The sequence below is a fragment of the Staurois parvus genome, unplaced genomic scaffold, assembly GCF_062004578.1.
Source record: "Staurois parvus isolate SC_StPar_1 unplaced genomic scaffold, SC_StPar_1.0 ptg000224l, whole genome shotgun sequence".
NCBI classification, from domain to species: domain Eukaryota; kingdom Metazoa; phylum Chordata; class Amphibia; order Anura; family Ranidae; genus Staurois; species Staurois parvus.
Genome location: NW_028318020.1, coordinates 913,081 through 934,889, shown reverse-complemented (window position 1 = coordinate 934,889; position 21,809 = coordinate 913,081). Strand labels below are relative to the sequence as shown.

Genomic DNA, 21,809 nt, shown 5'->3' with positions numbered 1-21,809 from the left:
CACTACCACAAATCTTCATCTACAGAGATACTTCTAGAGATAAGGAGACTGAAAACCACAAACATTCTTCAGGTAATACCGATCTTTGCTGCACGTATACAGTTATATATACATATACCAGAGCGCTGTACAGAGAACACTGAGCCAGAGGAGCTTACACTCTAATGTCCCCTCCCCTACAGTCCCATCAGTCTCTGCACCAAAGGAGCTTACACTCTAATGTCCCCTCCCCTAGAGTCACATCAGTCTCTGTACCAGAGGAGCTTACACTCTAATGTCCCCTCCCCCACATTCACATAATATTATTATCAGAGGCAGCTCTCTAATTAGCCAAATGAGGCAGTTGCCTAAGACCTCGCACTCCTGGGGGCTTTGCAGCTGCCTAATTTGTTTAACCAGGGGCCGACTGGCCGGGGTCATTAGGGGGCCTAATTCCCTGCATTCCGCAGACCTGAGCTGGAGTCACCTCTCATTCACCTCCCAGGAGCTCACTACTCTGGGTCACCTGAGCCTTCACAGCATGGAGAGGCCAGCACCAGCACTGTCCCCATCACACACTGAGTGTCTGGAAGGGGAATCCCCAACCTTTGTGTGCTGCTTCATTCCTTGTGCATTCTCCACCTCCCCTCTCCCTAACCCGCATGCTTGGTCTGCTGCCATGCTGGAAGAATTATAGCCGGAGTGAAGGGAGGTGAGGGGAACATAAAGGAGTGCTAAGGAGGGACAGGGGAGGGGGGGCTGTTCACCTGTTTGTGTTTGTACATGTCCACTGCCTGTGTGTTACACCAAGACCGGGACAACACTGCCCATGTGTGCGCTACACCAAGACCGGGAAAACACTGCCCATGTGTGCGCTACACTAAGACCGGGACAACACTGCCCATGTGTGTGTGCTACAGCAAGACCGGGACAGCACTGCCGTGTGTGCGCTACACCAAGACTGGGACAGCACTGCCGTGTGTGCGCTACACCAAGACTGGGACAGCACTGCCGTGTGTGCGCTACACCAAGACTGGGACAGCACTGTCCGTGTGTGCGCTACACCAAGACTGGGACAGCACTGCCAAGTGTGCGCTACACCAAGACTGGGACAGCACTGCCGTGTGTGCGCTACACCAAGACTGGGACAGCACTGCCCGTGTGTGTGCTACACCAAGACTGGGACAGCACTGCCCGTGTGTGCTACACCAAGACTGGGACAGCACTGCCGTGTGTGCTACACCAAGACCGGGACAACACTGCCCGTGTGTGTGTGCTACACCAAGACCGGGACAACACTGCCCGTGTGTGTGTGCTACACCAAGACTGGGACAGCACTGCCCGTGTGTGTGTGCTACACCAAGACCGGGACAACACTGCCCGTGTGTGTGTGCTACACCAAGACCGGGACAACACTGCCCGTGTGTGTGTGCTACACCAAGACCGGGACAGCACTGTCCGTGTGTGTGCTACACCAAGACTGGGACAGCACTGCCCGTGTGTGCTACACCAAGACTGGGACAGCACTGCCCGTGTGTGCTACACCAAGACCGGGACAACACTGCCCGTGTGTGTGCTACACCAAGACCGGGACAGCACTGCCTGTGTGTGCTACACCAAGACCGGGACAACACTGCCCGTGTGTGTGCTACACCAAGACCGGGACAACACTGCCCGTGTGTGTGCTACACCAAGACCGGGACAGTACTGCCCGTGTGTGTGTGCTACACTAAGATCGGGACAGCACTGCCCGTGTGTGTGCTACACCAAGACCGGGACAGCACTGCCCATGTGTGCTACACCAAGACCGGGACAACACTGCCCCTGTGTGTGTGCTACACCAAGACCGGGACAACACTGCCCGTGTGTGTACTACACCAAGACCGGGACAACACTGCCCGTGTGTGTGCTACACCAAGACCGGGACAATACTGCCCGTGTGTGTGCTACACCAAGACCGGGACAGTACTGCCCGTGTGTGTGTGCTACACCAAGACCGGGACAGTACTGCCCGTGTGTGTGTGCTACACCAAGACCGGGACAGCACTGCCTGTGTGTGTGCTACACCAAGACCGGGACAGCACTGCCTGTGTGTGTGCTACACCAAGACCGGGACAACACTGCCCCTGTGTGTGTGCTACACCAAGACCGGGACAACACTGCCCGTGTGTGTGCTACAGCAAGACCGGGACAATACTGCCCGTGTGTGTGCTACACCAAGACCGGGACAACACTGCCCGTGTGTGTGCTACACCAAGACCGGGACAACACTGACCGTGTGTGTGCTACACCAAGACCGGGACAACACTGCCCGTGTGTGTGTGCTACACCAAGACTGGGACAACTCTGCTTGTGTGTGTGTTACACCAAGACCGGGACAACACTGCCCGTGTGTGTGTTACACCAAGACCGGGACAACACTGCCCGTGTGTGTGTTACACCAAGACCGGGACAACACTGCCCGTGTGTGTGTTACACCAAGACTGGGACAACACTGCCCGTGTGTGTGTTACACCAAGACTGGGACAACACTGCCCGTGTGTGTGTTACACCAAGACCGGGACAACACTGCCCGTGTGTGTGTGCTACACCAAGACTGGGACAGCACTGCCCGTGTGTGCTACACCAAGACCGGGACAACACCGCCCGTGTGTGTGCTACACCAAGACCGGGACAGCACTGCCCGTGTGTGTGCTACACCAAGACCGGGACAGCACTGCCCGTGTGTGCTACACCAAGACCGGGACAACACTGCCCGTGTGTGTGCTACACCAAGACCGGGACAGCACTGCCCATGTGTGCTACACCAAGACTGGGACAACACTGCCCGTGTGTGTGCTACACCAAGACCGGGACAGCACTGCCCGTGTGTGCTACACCAAGACCGGGACAGCACTGCCCGTGTGTGCTACACCAAGACCGGGACAGCACTGCCCGTGTGTGCTACACCAAGACCGGGACAGCACTGCCCGTGTGTGCTACACCAAGACTGGGACAACACTGCCCGTGTGTGCGCTACACCAAGACCGGGACAGCACTGCCCATGTGTGTGTGCTACACCAAGACCGGGGCAGCACTGCCCGTGTGTGTGCTACACCAAGACCGGGACAACACTGCCCATGTGTGTGTGCTACACCAAGACCGGGACAACACTGCCCGTGTGTGTGCTACACCAAGACTGGGACAACACTGACCGTGTGTGTGCTACACCAAGACCGGGGCAGCACTGCCCGTGTGTGCTACACCAAGACCGGGACAACACTGCCCGTGTGTGCTACACCAAGACCGGGACAATACTGCCCATCTAATAGACTATTATACAAGGACAAAATGACCGATCCATGGCCTCCATCCCAATATGGAGCACAAAATGTGCCACTTTGAGGATATTCTTTGTAAGGACCTCTTCACCACATTTCATGATAGTGTCAGGATTCTCTCTAATGATCAACCTGTCTCTGATCTCAGGATCCCTGAAAGGAGTTTCTTTGTTAAACAAAAGAGGCCAGGTTAGGTTGTAGCCAGTATGGTTGCTAAGTACATCAGAATATGATGGTGCTGGAGGTGAGAAAGAGGAGGAGAAGGGATTGGGGCAGGCTTTATCATATGTATATATTTCATTATAAACAGGACACTGGAGGGGATGATCTATGGCCATAGGCTGCAATAGCTGGTGGGATGGTAAGGGCTCCTCTGTATGATTAGTATATGGAATGGTGGAGGTTCATCACTGTGAGGATGGTTACATGGAATAGAGGGGGATTTGGTCAGACGTTAAGGTACAGAGGTACAGTGATAAAAGGCCCAAAAAGCAATATATTACCATCCATCATGTGTTCTTGGAAATCACCAGCACGCTGGAAAATTTTCATGGGAATCTAAATTTACCCAAAGTGGACACAGATAGTAACCATAAACAACACACACCTAATACTCAGGTTATTACAACCTACATAATTATGGGCTTTTGAGAAGCTTTCCTCCATACACCACTGATCAGTACACTCGGCCATCAACAAAAAAGGCACACAGGTTATCACAGACCACACACACTGCTCTCACTAGCAGTACAGGTTAGATAAAGCAGCCAGTATCACCTCTAAAGTTAGTATGAGCGCTCCAGTCACAGCCTCTACAGATCGTTGTGATATTCAGAGAAATCAAGGACTGTATTCATTTTATTTTTTATATCTCTAGGTGGGCAGTGCACTTTGGTAATAACAATTACAAACAACAGAAGTTAAAAAGTAAGACACACATAAACACAGGCACATGGTATAGATAATAAAAACTATTTCTTCTGGCCTGGGATTGGATAAAACACATGGAGTATACCCACTAGGATAGATGGGACCCCTCAGATATGACAATAATATGATTGCATTTCTCAATTGTAATTTTTTTTAGAGATCATCGTGGATTTTTCACCCTCCTGACCTGACCACATGGATAGAAGGGACTGGTGGCTGCATCCTATATAAGTAGTACAGGTAGGATTTTAGTAATTATAGTCTTCAAACACTCATAATGTATTGGGTTATAAATTATGAATCCAAAAGTATGTGTAATTCTGTAGGTTCAGCTGTTGAGTAGACACCAAACAATGAGTCCAAACACCTAGGAGAACCAGAACCATCATACAATGATGCAAATATTGATATATTTCCTTATTTTATAATAAAGCTAACACTTTGCATCTTATAGATAGTATTCAATAGAGAGGAGGGTCTGTACAATTCTATACATCCCTCCACTGCTATCCCCTCGATGTCTGACCATGGGGAAACTACATGTCTCAGCTTCCCTCCACTGATATCCCCTCGATGTCTGACCATGGGGAAACTACATGTCTCAGCTTCCCTCCACTGATATCTCCTCGATGTCTGACCATGGGGAAACTACATGTCTCAGCTTCCCTCCACTGCTATCCCCTCGATGTCTGACCATGGGGAAACTACATGTCTCAGCTTCCCTCCACTGATATCTCCTCGATGTCTGACCATGGGGAAACTACATGTCTCAGCTTCCCTCCACTGCTATCCCCTCGATGTCTGACCATGGGGAAACTACATGTCTCAGCTTCCCTCCACTGATATCTCCTCGATGTCTGACCATGGGGAAACTACATGTCTCAGCTTCCCTCCACTGCTATCCCCTCGATGTCTGACCATGGGGAAACTACATGTCTCAGCTTCCCTCCACTGATATCCCCTCGATGTCTGACCATGGGGAAACTACATGTCTCAGATTCCCTCCACTGATATCCCCTCGATGTCTGACCATGGGGAAACTACATGTCTCAGCTTCCCTCCACTGCTATCCCCTCGATGTCTGACCATGGGGAAACTACATGTCTCAGCTTCCCTCCACTGATATCCCCTGGATGTTTGACCATTGGGAACTACAAGTCACAGTATCCTTCTACTAATATCTCCTATGTGTCCAGCTATGTAAACTCTCTAGCTGTGGGGAACTGCAGGTCCCAGCCTACCCTTTCTTATCCTATTCCAATTACTGGAGGGACATAATATAGAGTGGAAGGGATGGATGTTCAGATGACTCTGTAGATTCTGTACAATTCTGAGTATTACAAAATGTTGGAAATAAATTGATTGAGTAGAACAGAAATCTACTTACAATGTCCTTACACATCCAACATCTCAGTAGATCCAGATGAAGAGAGGAACCCAAATATATCACAAGATGGTAATTTAGACACCCAGATCCAAGTGTTAGATGTTGGGGTTCCCTGTTATCCCCCATTTCCTCTTATTATCACCCTGAAACATACTATGTCCCTTCTCCCAACCTTCATGTCTAATCTTATTCCCAACCCCCTGACCCTAACTGTCCCTTAAATCTTCACCTCCCTTCCCCTAGGTGACCACAAACCTGGAGTATCACCTGGCCTCTCTGCAGACAACTTACTGGCTGATACTTTGGTTTTGATTAGTACCAGTCTTAGTTATGAATGGCACAGATTTGTGGAGTTGGTCTCTACAAGTACAACAGACTCATGTCTGGCCCTAAACAATATACCAATCAGATGAATGCCAGAATGAAGGTACTGATTGACACTCCTAGTTATGGGTTGTAAATGACAGAAGCCCATCCAAATCTGCTATTCTCTGATTGGACAACCAGGCAGCCAATTGTTATCCACTTAAGGGAACAAAATCCTCCTTATTGTTTCTATTCATCACTCTACAAATGGGTTTATTAATGCTTGTGCTCCTTCCAGGTGATGTTATCTCAGGTAATCTCCTCGGGGACCTCTTCCTCTGCATCCTCCTCCTCACCAGGTATGACTGCTGATCCTGACAATCCTTTCCAATGTCTTTCCTCCATCTCACATCACCAGAGACTTTAATTAGATGATAGGATGTCCTATATCTCTGTAGTCTGGACATATCCTGTAGACATCTGGCCACTCCACCCATTAGAAGAGTTCAGGAGCCTTCTTCAGTTGGGAAATTTGCAGGTAATTGGAGTTCACTCTGATCCAACACATTACTATTCAAGGGATAAGGTTTTTTTACGAACTGATAGTTTCTTTTATTTTACTATGAAACAATTATTAAACCTGATGTTAAAAAATGGTCATCCATACATATACAGTAGGATGTCTACGCATGAAAAAATTGCTATGAGTTTGTGTAGACATATGTGGTTTTCTTTTTTTTAATTTCGTTACGAATCGAAATTCGTACAAAATTTTTGTTATTTGTAGATTCGGATGTATCCAAATATCTGAAAAACAATAGTAACAAATTACAATGAAGCCAAAATAAATTATAATGAAACAACACAATTAATTTATTTCATTTGGATGTTTGAAACATCTGAAATAACAAATGATCCAAACTGATTTGTGAACAGCTTGTTGTTACGGAGCTGCACCCTTAACAACTATGACTGCTCTGCTGTCACTGGGATTCCCTGCTTACAGCATAATGTAAACAAAAGAAGAGCCGGCATTAGAAAATAACATGGGCCCCCCCATCCATAACAGGCCCTTATCCAAGAATGCAGTCCAGGAAAGAGGGACAAGTGAGCAGCCCCCCTCCTGAACCATACCAGGCCATGTGCCCTCAACATGGGGGCTTTGGAAGAGGGGGACTCTCCCCCAAAGCATCTTGTCCCCATGTTAATGGGGACAAGGGCCTCTTCCCCACAACCCTGGACTGTGGTGGTGGGGATCTGCAGGGGGAGGAGCTTATTGTAATATGGAAGCCCCCTTTGACCAAACATGTCTGCTCTCCTATCCTGTCCTATTTCCTATTTTTTACCTTTTTTGAGAGTGCTGAATGACAGGTAAACATGAGGTGGTATCATTCAGTGACACAATGAGACATGGGAAAGGATGTGTTCAGTAAACAGCAAGATTTTTTCTCTTCATTCAGGTTGGTGGTTGGCGTTCATTGTGATTGACATTGAATCTACTTCTGGGTTCTCCATTGCTCTGATTGCTACATGATAAATTGTGTGACAATCACGGAAACACCGCACTGCATTCTTGTACTATTAAAAGTGAATGGCAGACAAACGTGTGCAGCACTGCAGTGTGATTTGGAATCGCAGGCAGAATCGAGCAATTCAGCCCATGATCCCAAATCATTGGATGTGAACAGGGCTTGATGAAAATGACTGCTTCTTTGAAATTCTTTTTCTCCCAATGTTACAGTTGATATTTCACACTACCTACCCTAGGTACTGACTATTGTTATACAGATCTGACGAATAGAAATATTACACTGTCGTATGTTACTATGTATAATTCCTGGTATTCATGCTGTATATCTAATGATGTACGATAACATCTCAATTACAATGTATTCTACTAATTGTTGTCTATGTGACACCTAAACCTTTATTACCTATTACCTGTAACTTGCTGGAAAAGATTACATAAAGAAAAAATGAAAATAATATTGGGGTGATAATAATTCATATGATCAGTAGCTCCATCTAGCAGTCATAAAGCCAGATCTTCCTGAATGAGGTATTTCAAGAAAATACTGTATTTTGGCCACCAAATGGAGTTGATGATCATAGGAAGTAAGCCTGTTAGACACATTATGGGGATTATTTGTGAAGATAATGTTTTTATCAGTAGACCCTGACTGTAGGTGTTTGCAGCCAATATTCATCCGTCTGAGTGGAAAGTCACCATTCTAGAGGTAGGCATGTAGGATTATCACCGAGAAGCCAATCTCTCCATAGGGTAATATACATATAGCTATATTGGGGGATATTTTCCTTTCTATATGCTCTTTATAGTGTTGCTGGCTGCCATTACAGACTTTTCTGCTGTCATGTGTCAGAAATCGTCCAATCAGGATGAATGTTTATGATTAGGAATTTTCCTGTCTGCAGGGATGGCTCCTGGTGTTGGGAGAAAGAAGAATGTAACCCCCGGGGATCTTATCATATATTCTCTGGAGGATCTGAAAGAATGTGACTTCAAGAGATTTAGGAACAGATTGTCGGATTTCTCCTATGGAGATAAACATCCCATCCCTCGAGGAAGACTAGAGAATGCAGACTGGATCACCACCAAGGACCTCCTGATAGACACATATGGAGAAGAAGAGGCTCTGGATGTCTCCATTAAAGTCTTTACACTGATTGGTCTGATGGGACCTGCAAATGACCTCCATGAAAGCAGAGCACAAAATGGTGAGTTCCCATCTATAATGACCATTTCCTACCAATTCCTGATCAATATCTGTGTGAGGAAGAACTAGGAATCATATATAATATAAATTCAAGTTTGTGGGTGTTATTCCCTTAAGTGACATCCAGATGATTCAAATACTATTGTACACGCTTCCACTGTGTCCACCACCACCTCCACACTGCACTCACCAGAAGGTATGGCTGCATCAGTTATAAACCACATACAAGCTCTATGTATTGTATCAGCTCTGCGATCTTCTGTCAGCAGATGTGGTCCCTTTAATAGAAGAGCCTTCTGATATTGGCATCTATTCAGGACATCCGAATCCAGAGCAAGCTGCATAAAGTGAGTGCTCACCAGCAAGAACCAAATAAATATACAGTTGTGTTCAAAATACTAGCAGTCAGACATCACTAACTGGATCAATCCCTGTTTTTGGTGGAAATGATATTTCTACATGGCAAATAATTTCCTAGCAGGTGTAGTAGAGTCATAGAAATCCAACAGACCCAACAGTCATGACATACATGCTGCTGATTCTGTGTCATTGAATCACTCATTGAAAGGGGAATGTTCAAAATAATAGCAGTGTGGAGTTCTATTAGTGAGGTCATTCATTCTTTGATAAACAGGTGGCAATTATTGCCCTTATTTAAGGAAGGAAGGCAGCAAATGTTGTACATGCTGGTTACAGTGCATTTCTCTCTGAAATTCTGAGAAAATGGGTCGTTCCAGACATTGTTCAGAAGAACAGTTTACCTTGATTAAAAAGTTGATTGGAGAGGGGAAAACATATAAAGAAGTGCAGAAAATGATCGGCTGCTCAGCTAAAATGATGGAAAATGCTTTAAAATGGCAACCAAAACCTGAAAGACGTGGAAGAAAGCGAAAACCTACCATTGGAATGGATAGAAGAATAGCCAAAATGGGGCGGACTCAGCCAACAATCAGCTCCAGGAAGATGAAAGAAGGTGTGACGTTCCCTGTGAGGACTGTTACAATTAGAAGACGCCGATGTGAAGCCAAGCTATCTGCAAGAAGTCCCCGCAAAGTCCCACTGTTGGGAAAAAGACGTGTGCTGAAGAGGTTACAATCTGCCAAAGAGCACATTGACTGGCCTAAAGAGAAATGACGCAACATTTTGTGGACTGATGGAAGTAAGATTGTTCTTTTTGGGTCTAGTGGGCGGAGACAGTTTGTCAGAAGAATACAAACACTGCGATTTTTTTGAACCATCTAATATTCACTTTTCTTCCATTTTTTTAGAGGAACAACACAAATTTGATGTATTTTTCTTCATGTTGTGATTTGGAATAGAATGTGTCGTGTTCCCAATGCATTTGTGTGGATGGAAATAAAAGCTATTAGAAGGATTTTCAGCTTTATTCACTTTTTTCAACTCACTGCTATTATTTTGAACACAAATGTATATAGTGTAGTAGTTTTTTTAAGAGCAACTCGCATCAACATAAAATAACAAAATACTCACAAAGATGGCCACCACAAACAGAACAATACGGCAGCACTCTTATTTCCACCCAACGTGTTTCACGCTCTAGCACACGGGTGTCAAACTACAAGTCCCACGAGGCATTGCAAGATTGACAGTTACAAGCATGACTCCCAAAGGCAGAGGCATGATGGGGATGGGAGCTGGAGGGCTGCCAGTTTGACACCCCGCATCTTCACCAGTCAAAGAGTGCTGATTACCAAATGTCTACTATATATAAAAAAATGACAATCACAATGAATGGAGCTGTATTCATTTGCCATATTGCCAAAGTCCAGCAGCCATTTTCTCCATTGATCAAAACCAATGTACACAGTATACAGTCGCCATTTTGTTGAAGTTCAGAGGCCATTTTCTCATGGATGCAAAACAAATAAGCTAATAACTTATACGGCCACCATTTTGAAGTTCAGTGGCCATTTTCCCATGGATGAGAACATATATAATTCATCAACACTAACCGGTAGGACAAGGAAATGCCGTTGTATACTGCCGCCATTTAAATGGAGTTCATCAGCCATTATCCCAAGTATAAAAAAAAGAGGTATATGAATTCTCACAGTAATTTAATAGGTAAACTTAAGCAGCCAAACGTTTAACTATAACAACACAGACAATAAGTGGTAGATAAAAGACTTGAATATTATGCCCCCCCATTCAGATATATACCTGTAAACCTATTAATGCCAATGAAAGATAAATATAATATGCTTATCGTAATGTACAGACGACCGTAGTATATGTCATGATCAGAGGGTAAGACCACCTGGGACTGTAACTCAATATCTAGTGTGCCAATTTAAACAACTAAACAAGTGTACTGATCCTCACAGGAGCAGTTTGACTGCATGCAAATGGGGGTGCATCCGAGTTGCAGGATCTAAGAAGCCACCCAGTATTCACCAGAGCCACTGGAGGGGTGGATGTTGTGTTACATGGCAGCCCCCAGGTTGCAGTTCTCTAACACACCCGCGCAGGCACAGTGCAACCAAATAGCATGCTGGAAGGACACGCGGTACACACTGGATATGAGAATGCTCAAACGGCGGTGAAAACCACAGGAACCAGAGTTGGTCTGGCTTCTATGTGAAGACATGTTGCTAAAACACTAACACACAGGTGCAATGACTTAATAATGCCTAGGTTCAGGGCGGATAGGCAAGAGCCCGAGCAACTGGGATAGGAGGCAAAACCTGGTGCTGAATCAATGTTCACAGAAGCATGACAGTATAGTAACCAAAAACACAGCAAGAAGACAATGAACTCCTTCAATAAATAGTGTGAATGTTTTTATTTTATTATTTATTTCAGGTACTTGTATAGTTCCATAAATTTACACAGCGCTTTACATATACAGTATATTGTACATTCACATCAGTCCCTAACCCTCAAGGGGCGTACAATCTAAGGTCCCTAACTTACATTCATACATACACATACTAGGGACAATGTAGGCAGGATCCACTTAACCTCCCAGCGTGTCTTGGTGTGTGGGAGGAAATCGGAAAATCCAGAGAACATGCAAACTCCAGGCATGTGGTGCCATGGTTGGAAAAATATATAATTCATGGGAAACTATAGACCTAAAAACGGACAATACAAAGATATCTAAAGAAAAATCAAAAAGCAGAAGATTAGTCAATAACTTTAAACATAATTAAAAATTATTTAAAAATGGGGGGGTGGAGAAAAAGGGAAACCAACTCCATGTAATGTAAATTGATACATACAAAGAAATACTGACAATAAATAAAAAATAATAGACAAAATTAAAAAACCTGTTATATATAACAATGTATGCATGTAATAAAACTTCATTTAGATGTATAATACTTTTTGAAATACAATGAAAGTAAAAATAAAAGACCAGGGTTGGATACAAAAATAAATCAACTGGGGAGCATGGCTACTGGCATGTAGTATGGCCGCTTGCTGACAAAGCTCTGTCAGGCTCCTGAGGAATCCAACCTCCAGGGCACCCACATCACCTCTCTATTGCACCCACGGGAGCCATAACCTTCCGCTCTGTATAGCAGTATGCTCAGATGCTGCTGAGATACTCCAACACCTAAAAATGACTAATAAAGTTCTTTCTGGCCACTCAGAGGAGGTTACAACAAAATGTTTGTGGCTCCCAAAGCCCACCGGCTGATACCACTCCTCTAATGTCTTCTCCTCTGCTGCTAGAAACATCAGATGCTTCAGAAGACACAGCTCTATCTACAGGACAGTCTGGATCCTGTTCTCCGGACATTTGCAGCCCTGAGAAAGTCCAAACCCAGGAAAGACACAAATACCAACTATGATGAGAGAGAGCTGTCTGGGGTGAGAGGTGGTTCTAAGCAGAATTTTAAGGATACTGAAATCCCTGCCCCCTTGCTTCTTTTACAACCACTGATCAGCCTATGTCAGATACCGTGCTCAAAGAAACGCTGTTACCAATGAGAGCCTCAATACAGTCAGATGTTCTCTCACGTTTGCACCAATATAAAGCTGAGGTACATGGGCTAGGAGGTAGAATCAGCCATGTGGAGGATAAAATGAGTGTAACTACAACATCATTTAATTCACTTGTGGATGCAAGTGCAGAACAAGAGGAAGATATAACCTGGCTGAAAGGAAAGATGGCAGATTTAGAGGTTAGATCTAGAAGAAATAACATAAAAATCAGAGGAATTCTTGAATCAATCCCATCTTCTCCACTACCTCATTGTGTGCGGGATGTCTTCCTCACAGCCCTTCCATCCTTATCTTCAGACCTTACCATAAATAGTGCACAGGGAACCAAAACCTTACCTATCTGAGAATATTCCCAGCGATGTATTACTTGGGATACATTTTTTTGAAGTAAAGGAGCAACTACTATCAATATTTTGTCACGCTGACCAACTTCCTGAGAAAATAGCTTGCCTTCAAGTACTACAGAATTTTTCCAAATATACACTTCAGCTGTGGAGAAATCTACAACCAGTTACCAAGGTCCTCAGAAACCACAAGGTAACCTATCAGTGGAGTTATCTAGCTACACTCCTGGCAGCTCATCAGGGATTCATGAAGAGAATCTCAACCCTGGATGAAGGTCTCAACTCTCCAGCAGCTATGGATCCTCTCCAGCAGAATGTGCCCTCCTTCTCCACTTCGCTAAGACCATCACTGTCTCTGGAATGGCATCCAGTCCAGCACAACAAGAAAAGACAACATGCTTAAAAGGGCTCTTTTTGATCTACCTGTGCCAACTCTTACTACACAGCTCCCAGTCTCCAAAGAAGTACAAGCCATTGTACTTTTTCACCCCTAAATACTTGCAGTTTCACTGCTCTTGGTCTTTTTAAGGCCTCTCTTTTTTTCTTTAGAACGTCATTATTTTTCAGTATATCCCCGTTGCGGTATGTTTCTAGTTTGCAACAAGTTTCTCACCTTAAGCCTTGTTATCTTCTCAGGAATCTTTGGCAATACCTCATGATTGTGAAAATTATGTAACTGTGCTGAATGCCCAAAAAATCCAAACAAATTGTGAATTGTAAAACAAACAGTGAAACCATAGCTGTGCTCACAAATACCAATACAAATACTCAATAACTGATATCCAGTTGTTGTGCTATTGCTAAAAAATACAGGGGCTGGGCTGAGATTGTGCTGACGGAACCCACGCCTGTCTGGAGCACCAGGGGCATTTATGACTTACACGCTCATATGTCTTTGAAGTTTGTACGTTTTTTTTATTCATTATAATAAATCATTTGTACGTTATCACACTATCTGGAGTATTGTCCTTTTTGACTGAGTATAGAGCGGATCACAATAAAGGAGGAAGAGGAGGAGAGATACTGAAGTCAGTGACACCTCTTTTCCATTTAGGATGATACAAGAGAGATATGTTCAGCCTCATGCTCTTAGACCACCTATTATCTGGGGTCTAACTATTCTGTAAGGAGCAGTGTGTTTATGTGCTGGTGGGCACCAGAGTCTCTATTTCACTACACAAGTGGAGGATTATTGTCCACATGGCTGATCATCAGAACCGGGATTTTGTTATCAAAAGACATTTTCATTGTTTGCTGTTTCATGTATTTTGCCTTAATAATATTATTGGTGGGAACACATTTAAACTATAAGTGACTCGTATTCGTATCTTTTTTTATCTAAAGCGCAACAATAGCAGGATAACACTTATTGAATATTTCATTACTACTGAATGCTACCATCTCAAATTCTGCCTTGAGGAGATGGAACTTTCTACACCAGCTTGTCGCATATCCACTCCATGCACTAAGGTGATTTTCCATCATTGTACCATCAGATGTTATATCACTGCATTAATAATTCTTTAACCACTTCCAGTCTGGACACTTCCCCCCCTTCCAGTCCGGACACTTTCCCCCCTTCCAGTCCGGACACTTTCCCCCCCTTCCAGTCCGGACACTTTCCCCCCCTTCCAGTCCGGACACTTTCCCCCCCCTTCCAGTCTGGACACTTTCCCCCCCCTTCCAGTCTGGACACTTTCACCCCCTTCCAGTCCGGACACTTTCCCCCCCCTTCCCGTCCGGACACTTTCCCCCCCTTCCAGTCCGGACACTTTCCCCCTCTTCCAGTCCGGACACTTTCCCCCTCTTCCTGTCTGGACACTTTCCCCCCCTTCCAGTCCGGACACTTTCCCCCCCTTCCAGTCCGGACACTTTCCCCCCCTTCCAGTCCGGACACTTTCCCCCCCTTCCTGTCCGGACACTTTCCCCCCTTTCCAGTGCGGACACTTTCCCCCCCCCTTCCAGTCCGGACACTTTCCCCCCCTTCCAGTCCGGACACTTTCCCCCCCTTCCAGTCCGGACACTTTCCCCCCCTTCCAGTCCGGACACTTTCCCCCTCTTCCAGTCCGGACACTTTCCCCCTCTTCCTGTCTGGACACTTTCCCCCCCTTCCAGTCCGGACACTTTCCCCCTCTTCCTGTCTGGACACTTTCCCCCTCTTCCAGTCCGGACACTTTCCCCCTCTTCCAGTCCGGACACTTTCCCCCCTTCCAGTCTGGACACTTTCCCCCCCTTCCAGTCCGGACACTTTCCCCCCCTTCCTGTCCGGACACTTTACCCCCCCTTCCAGTCCGGACACTTTCCCCCCCTTCCAGTCCGGACACTTTCCCCCCTTCCAGTCTGGACACTTTCCCCCCCTTCCAGTCTGGACACTTTCCCCCCCCCTTCCAGTCTGGACACTTTCCCCCCCCCCTTCCAGTCCGGACACTTTCCCCCCCTTCCAGTCCGGACACTTTCCCCCCTTCCAGTCCGGACACTTTCCCCCCCCTTCCAGTCCGGACACTTTCCCCCCTTCCAGTCCGGACACTTTCCCCCTCTTCCAGTCCGGACACTTTCCCCCTCTTCCTGTCTGGACACTTTCCCCCCCTTCCAGTCCGGACACTTTCCCCTCCTTCCAGTCCGGACACTTTCCCCCCCTTCCAGTCCGGACACTTTCCCCCTCTTCCAGTCCGGACACTTTCCCCCTCTTCCTGTCCGGACACTTTCACCCCCTTCCAGTCCGGACACTTTCACCCCCCTTCCAGTCCGGACACTTTCACCCCCTTCCAGTCCGGACACTTTCCCCCCTTCCAGTCCGGACACTTTCCCCCCCCTTCCAGTCTGGACACTTTCCCCCCTTCCAGTCCGGACACTTTCCCCCCCCTTCCAGTCCGGACACTTTCCCCCCTTCCAGTCCGGACACTTTCCCCCTCTTCCTGTCTGGACACTTTCCCCCCTTCCAGTCCGGACACTTTCCCCCCCCTTCCAGTCCGGACACTTTCCCCCCTTCCAGTCCGGACACTTTCCCCCTCTTCCAGTCCGGACACTTTCCCCCTCTTCCTGTCTGGACACTTTCCCCCCCTTCCAGTCCGGACACTTTCCCCTCCTTCCAGTCCGGACACTTTCCCCCCCTTCCAGTCCGGACACTTTCCCCCTCTTCCAGTCCGGACACTTTCCCCCTCTTCCTGTCCGGACACTTTCACCCCCTTCCAGTCCGGACACTTTCACCCCCCTTCCAGTCCGGACACTTTCACCCCCTTCCAGTCCGGACACTTTCACCCCCTTCCTGTCCGGACACTTTCCCCCTCTTCCTGTCCGGACACTTTCACCCCCTTCCTGTCCGGACACTTTCCCCCTCTTCCTGTCCGGACACTTTCACCCCCTTCCAGTCCGGACACTTTCACCCCCTTCCTGTCCAGTGCAATTTTCAGCTTTCAGCGCTATCACACTTTGACAATTGTGCGGTCATGCAACACTATAACCATATGAATTTTTTTAGCATTTTTTTGAGACAGATAAAGCTTTATTTTGTTGGTATTTATTCACCACTGGAATTTTTATTTTTTTTGCTATGTAAATGAAAATGTCCCAAAAATTTGAAAAAAAGTGTTTTTCTTATAAAATGTTGCAAATAAATAGTACTTCATAATAAATCTTGGCCAAAATGTATTCCATTATCTTTTTAGCAAAAAAAAAACCCAAATTAGTTTATAACCAAAAATTGTATAATTTTTAAACATTTTTTTATATTATCTATGTTTTTTTTTCTTTTTTACATACTTGTCACCCTAGCAGTACAGTGTCACCATGGTGACCCTATACTACTTGTCAGGGGGGGGGGGGGTGATGAAGATTTTTTTTTTTTACACTGATTGCTTTTACACCCATAAATGCTGCAAAAGCAATCATTTCTCCTTCTCTCTAGCTGCATTCTTGCAGCCATTGAGAACTACTGAGTGAGCTGTGATTGGTCACAGCTTGTCAAATGGTACAAGACTGTTGTGAATAGCCCTGTACCATGTGACCTCTGTGATCATTCACAGATTTCACACTTAGTAATCAATGATGTCAGAAGTGACATCTTGCTTACTACTCTGCATGTGATCACTGATTGGCCAACCAGTGATCACATGATCGGGACCTCGCACAGAGGTCCCGTCCGACGATCAGTGTTCCACTGTGTTCAAAAGGACGCAGCGGGCACCGGATCGCGGTGCTGCATGCTCCCAGGGAGCGTGCACAAGCAGGGGGTGGGGAGGCCATTTATAAACAGCCACCCGACCCTGCACTGCCACCGTCCAGCCATTTATATACAACGGCGGACGGGAAGTGGCTAATATTGAATTGAAATGGATATCTCTTAATGTTCATGGATTTAATCATCCAGCCAAATGCTGCTCTTTATGGCAAAAGGCTGTACATCATAAATCAGATGTCTGAGCAGTGCAAGAGACACATTTCCATAGAGACTACCCTAAAATGTTCACATAAAAACTTTCCTCATGTATTTCATCAACTACAGCAAAAAAGAGAGGAGCGCTAATACCTATTAGAGATACAGTATCCTTTGTACGTAAAGGTATGATTTCTGGTGAAGATGGCAGATTTATAAAATGCAATGTGATCCTAACACTAAACCTTATACCACAGTATCAGTGTATGTACCTAACACCCACCAATTGTGATTCATCCGTAAACTTTCCTGAAAATCTCAATGGTGCAATATGGTAATCTTATTGTGTGTGTGGAGATTGTATTGTGGTACCACAACCTATCCTAGACTGCATACCATTGGCAAGATGCAGAGGATCTTCCCTGGCTGCTTTTTCTTCATAGAGATGAATTATATGATGTTTGGTGCTGCCATCACACCAGTGAGAGACATTTTACATTCCACTCAGCTAGAGATAATCGCTACTCCCGTATTGACCTGTTTATTGTGGATAAGTGGATGTTAAAACAGGTGTCCTCCGCCATATATGATATCACTTGGTCAGACCATGCTGTCATCTCTATTACCCTGGAGAAGGACTCCTGTTCTCCCATGTATGTTTGGCGTTGTAATAATTCCATTGTGCAATCCCCTATGTACCAATCTACTTTTCTCCAACATTTCAAAAATTTCTTTCTCTGGACAACAATCTGCCAGATAGAAAAGTCAACCACTCTATGGAATGCCCACATACAATTTATGACAGGCATCCTAATTGAGTGCTAAATCTAAAACATAATAAAAATGCGTCTCTCCAAATTGCTCTCTGATATCCATACACTTGACCTCCAAAATAAAATATCCGTCTCTGATACCAATGAACAGTCTTTACCTTATGCACTGAGCTTATAGGAGTTATTAGATGGACACTGTAAAGAACCTCTACCTCTAGCAGCCCACTGGTTAGCTTTCCCCAGAGCGCGGAGTCTAAGTCCCGGTACGCTTGTTCACCATGGCCCCTGATGGTGGGGATGGACTTGGAGCGAACCAAGACCAGGTTGCTGCTCCTGAGTACACCCTCCTGTGGTAGAGGGATCCGCCAGATGTTTCTGCAGGGGGAGAGCCTGATGTGAAGAGGCGGATATGCCAGAGCGAGGTGGATGGATGGATGAGCAGGAGCGTGGTCAGACAAGCCGAGTCGGTAGCTGTGGGAGCAGTGCGGTACAAAGCAGCGGGCAGAAAATGGTCGGGTCACACGCCAGGTCAGCAACAGAATATCAGGTTCAATAGGGGGCATCCTGGAGTGAGGTCAGGCAAGCCAGGGGTCAGAGCAGGAGAATACAGCAAGGTCAGGAACAATCCAGTCAGCAACAATCAGGGATCACGAACAGCAAATCAGGAAAACAGGGAGACCAAACGGCAACTCCTGACAGCGCAGGGAAGTTTAAATACCGTGCCCTGCGCTGTCATTGGTGCCAGGCGCGCACCCACGGCTTCAAGTGCGCATTCGTGGATTCTGTCTCCGCCATGGCCGGCCAGGACCTAGTGCCCGTACACTAGCATGAACGGGCACAGTGCACCTGCGCTGAGCTGTGGATTGTGGTGGCTCCTGACATTGCCCCCCCTACGGGCAACCTCCGGGTGCCCAACTGAACTCTCCACCGTGGGTGACTAGGATAGAACTCCTGGATAAGCCTGGGGGCATAAACATTTTGAGCTGGTTCCCATGAGTTTTCCTCGAGACCATAACCTTCCACTTGATCAAAAACTGGGTCTGGCCCCCCTTTTCCGGAAGTTCAGGATTGCTTCCACCTCAAATTCCTCATGCTCCTCAATGGTTATAGCCTCTGGAGGTCTGGACTCCCGATCTGGAAATGGACCTGGCACAGCTGGCTTCAGAAGTGATACATGGAAAACTGGGTGGATTTTGAAAGTCTCTGGAAGAACGAGTTCATACACCACTTTGTTAATCATTTGCTTCACTCGGAATGGACCCACAAACTTCGGTCCCAGTTTCTTCGAAGGACACAACATCTTCAGGTTTGTTGTTGCCAACCAGACTTGATCCCCCGGTTGCAACACTAGTTCTCCCCTTCGCTTCCTATTGAAGGCTCTTTTGTTGTCTTCTTGAGCTCTTGAAATAGCTTCCTGAAGCAACTTGTTAGTGGTGGAAAAAAAAGTGAGTGTGCTTTGAGTGGCAGGAACTGAACTTTCGGCAACCAAATCAGGTAGGAATGTGGGATGGAACCAATAGCTTGCAAAAAACGGAGATTGCCCCTATGAGCTTTGAGTTAGGAAGAGAATATTAGTATGTCATCCAAATAGACAATCACAAAAATATCAAGATAGTCTCTGAATACATCATTAATGAAATGTTGGAACGTGGCCGGGGCATTGCAGAGTCCGAATGGCATGACCAAATACTCGAAATGGCCAAATTGAGTACGAAATGCCGTTTTCCATTCATTACCCTCCCTTATACGGACCAGATTATACGCACCCCTCAAATCTAGTTTAGTAAAATGGCTGCAGATTTAAGTCTCTGGAAGAGTTCGGGGACCAGGGGCAATGGATAACGATTCTTTATCGTGACCTTGTTTAGTTCATGATAGTCAATGCAGGGTCTTAGGGACTTATCCTTCTTTTCTACAAAGAAGATTCCAGCCCCTGCTGGTGCAGTGGAGGGGCGGATGAACCCCTTTTGGAGATTCTTGTCAATGTACTCCTTAAGAGCTCCTAATTCTAACTCGGACAGGGGAAAAATTTGACTGAATGGGATCTCTGAGCCTAGTAGAAGGTCAATTGGGCAGTCATATGTTCCGTGTGGAGGTAGGACGTCTGCCCCTCGTTTGCTGAAGATGTCCAAGAAACTGTGGTAGGCTGAAGGGACAACCTGCCTTAGATTGGAGTCTCCATCCGAGCATAGGAGGAATTGGGGAGCTGCGGGGCCCGAGGCGTGGCAGTGTTCCCGACAATATGGGGATAAGAACTGAACAGAACCGGTTTCCCAATCAATCTGGGGGTTATGGGCCTGCAACCAAAGAAGCCCCAGAATGACTGGGAAAAGAGGGGAGGCTATGGCGTCTAGTTGGAGAAACTCCTGCTGAAGACCCACTACCATAGTGGAAATAGGAGGAGTCTCCTGATCCACCAACCCCGACTTAATTTGCGATCCATCGGCCAAAAATATGTTAAGGCCTTGTTCTCTAGTCTGGAGGGGAATTTTTTGCTGATGGGCAAAGTTTAGGTCCATGAAGCAACTGCATGCTCCGGAGTCGATTATGGCCGTCACTTCCACGGTTCTTCCTGGGAGCTGGAAGGAAATAGGTAAGGCTAAGTAATTGGACTGTTTATTTTTTCTTCTATCTCTGCTGAAAAAAGTAGAGGCAGACTTACTCGCTTTCAGCGGACAGGAACGCACCATGTGACCGGCTTCTCCACAATACAGGCAAAGGTTCTTTGACCGTCTCATCTGGCGCTCCTCTGCTGATAATGAAGGCCGAGCCAGTCCCAGCTGCATGGGCTCGTGGGTATCCATAGGTTCTGAAGTACGGTTCCCCTCTAGCGTAGGTTGGACTGTTCCCCGGAAGGGTGCCCATGTTGTTCTCTGACCCTGGCTGGTTCTTTCAAACCTGCATTCCCACAGCCTGCGGTCTATCTGAATGGCCAAGACAATGAGCTCCTCCAAGGACTCGGGTAGACCTACTCGGGCTAGTTCATCCTTAAGAGCTTCGGAGAGCCCTACGCAAAATTGGTGGCGTATGGCGGCGGCGTTCCACCTTGTATCCACCGTCTGAATTCCGATGCATATTCTTCTGCTGCCTGGCGGCCCTGTCTAAGGGAGTATAGGGCTGATTCTGCGGAGGCTGCCTGCTGCGGGTCATCATAAAGTATGGCCATCGACTCAAAAAAATCTGTGACTGTTTCCAGGTGGGGGTCGTGGTTCTCCATCAATCGATGAGCCCAATCTTGGGGTTCATCCTGGAGCAGGGATATTATGAACCCCACTTTGACTGATTCCGTAGAGAACGTGCGTGGCTGCAATTTGAAATACAGGAGGCGTGCTTTCTGGAAGGCCCTGAAACGTGCTCGGTCCCCGCAGAAGCGTTATGGTAATGGGACGTGGGGTTCAGAAGTAGGCAGTGCGGCTGAAGCCCCTGTGGATGGTCCTGGAGATTCCCCCGAATGGGGCAGGGGAGGCCAGGCCCTGGGAGGTGGCGACAGGTGCAGACAATGTCTGGATACGGTTTTCTAGATGGGTAAATCCATCTTGCAGCATCTTGACGGCTTGGGTCAGGGCCGCCAGGTGCTGGCATATATCTTCCAATGGGGATGGTCCTCTCCCAGGCTCAGTCATGGCCGTTTGGTACTGTAAAGAACCGCCTGGTGGTACCTCTAGCAGCCCACTGGTTAGGTTTCCCCAGA

At 46.6% G+C, this 21,809-nt stretch overlaps 2 protein-coding genes across 2 annotated transcripts in view; one reads left to right on the top strand and one right to left on the bottom strand.

Annotated features, from left to right (window-relative positions):
* The window catches only part of LOC149460606 (uncharacterized), a 345,151-nt gene that overhangs the window by 284,999 nt on the left and 38,343 nt on the right, over window positions 1-21,809 (bottom strand). The gene's annotated exons all lie outside the window — the stretch shown is intronic.
* LOC149460609 (NACHT, LRR and PYD domains-containing protein 3-like) overlaps window positions 1-21,809 on the top strand; it is a 41,173-nt gene that overhangs the window by 1,520 nt on the left and 17,844 nt on the right. The window contains exons 2-3 of the mRNA XM_089679438.1: window positions 6,221-6,281; window positions 8,356-8,658. Coding sequence (XP_089535564.1) covers window positions 6,221-6,281; window positions 8,356-8,658 — 364 coding nt within the window. The remainder of the gene's footprint in view (window positions 1-6,220; window positions 6,282-8,355; window positions 8,659-21,809) is intronic.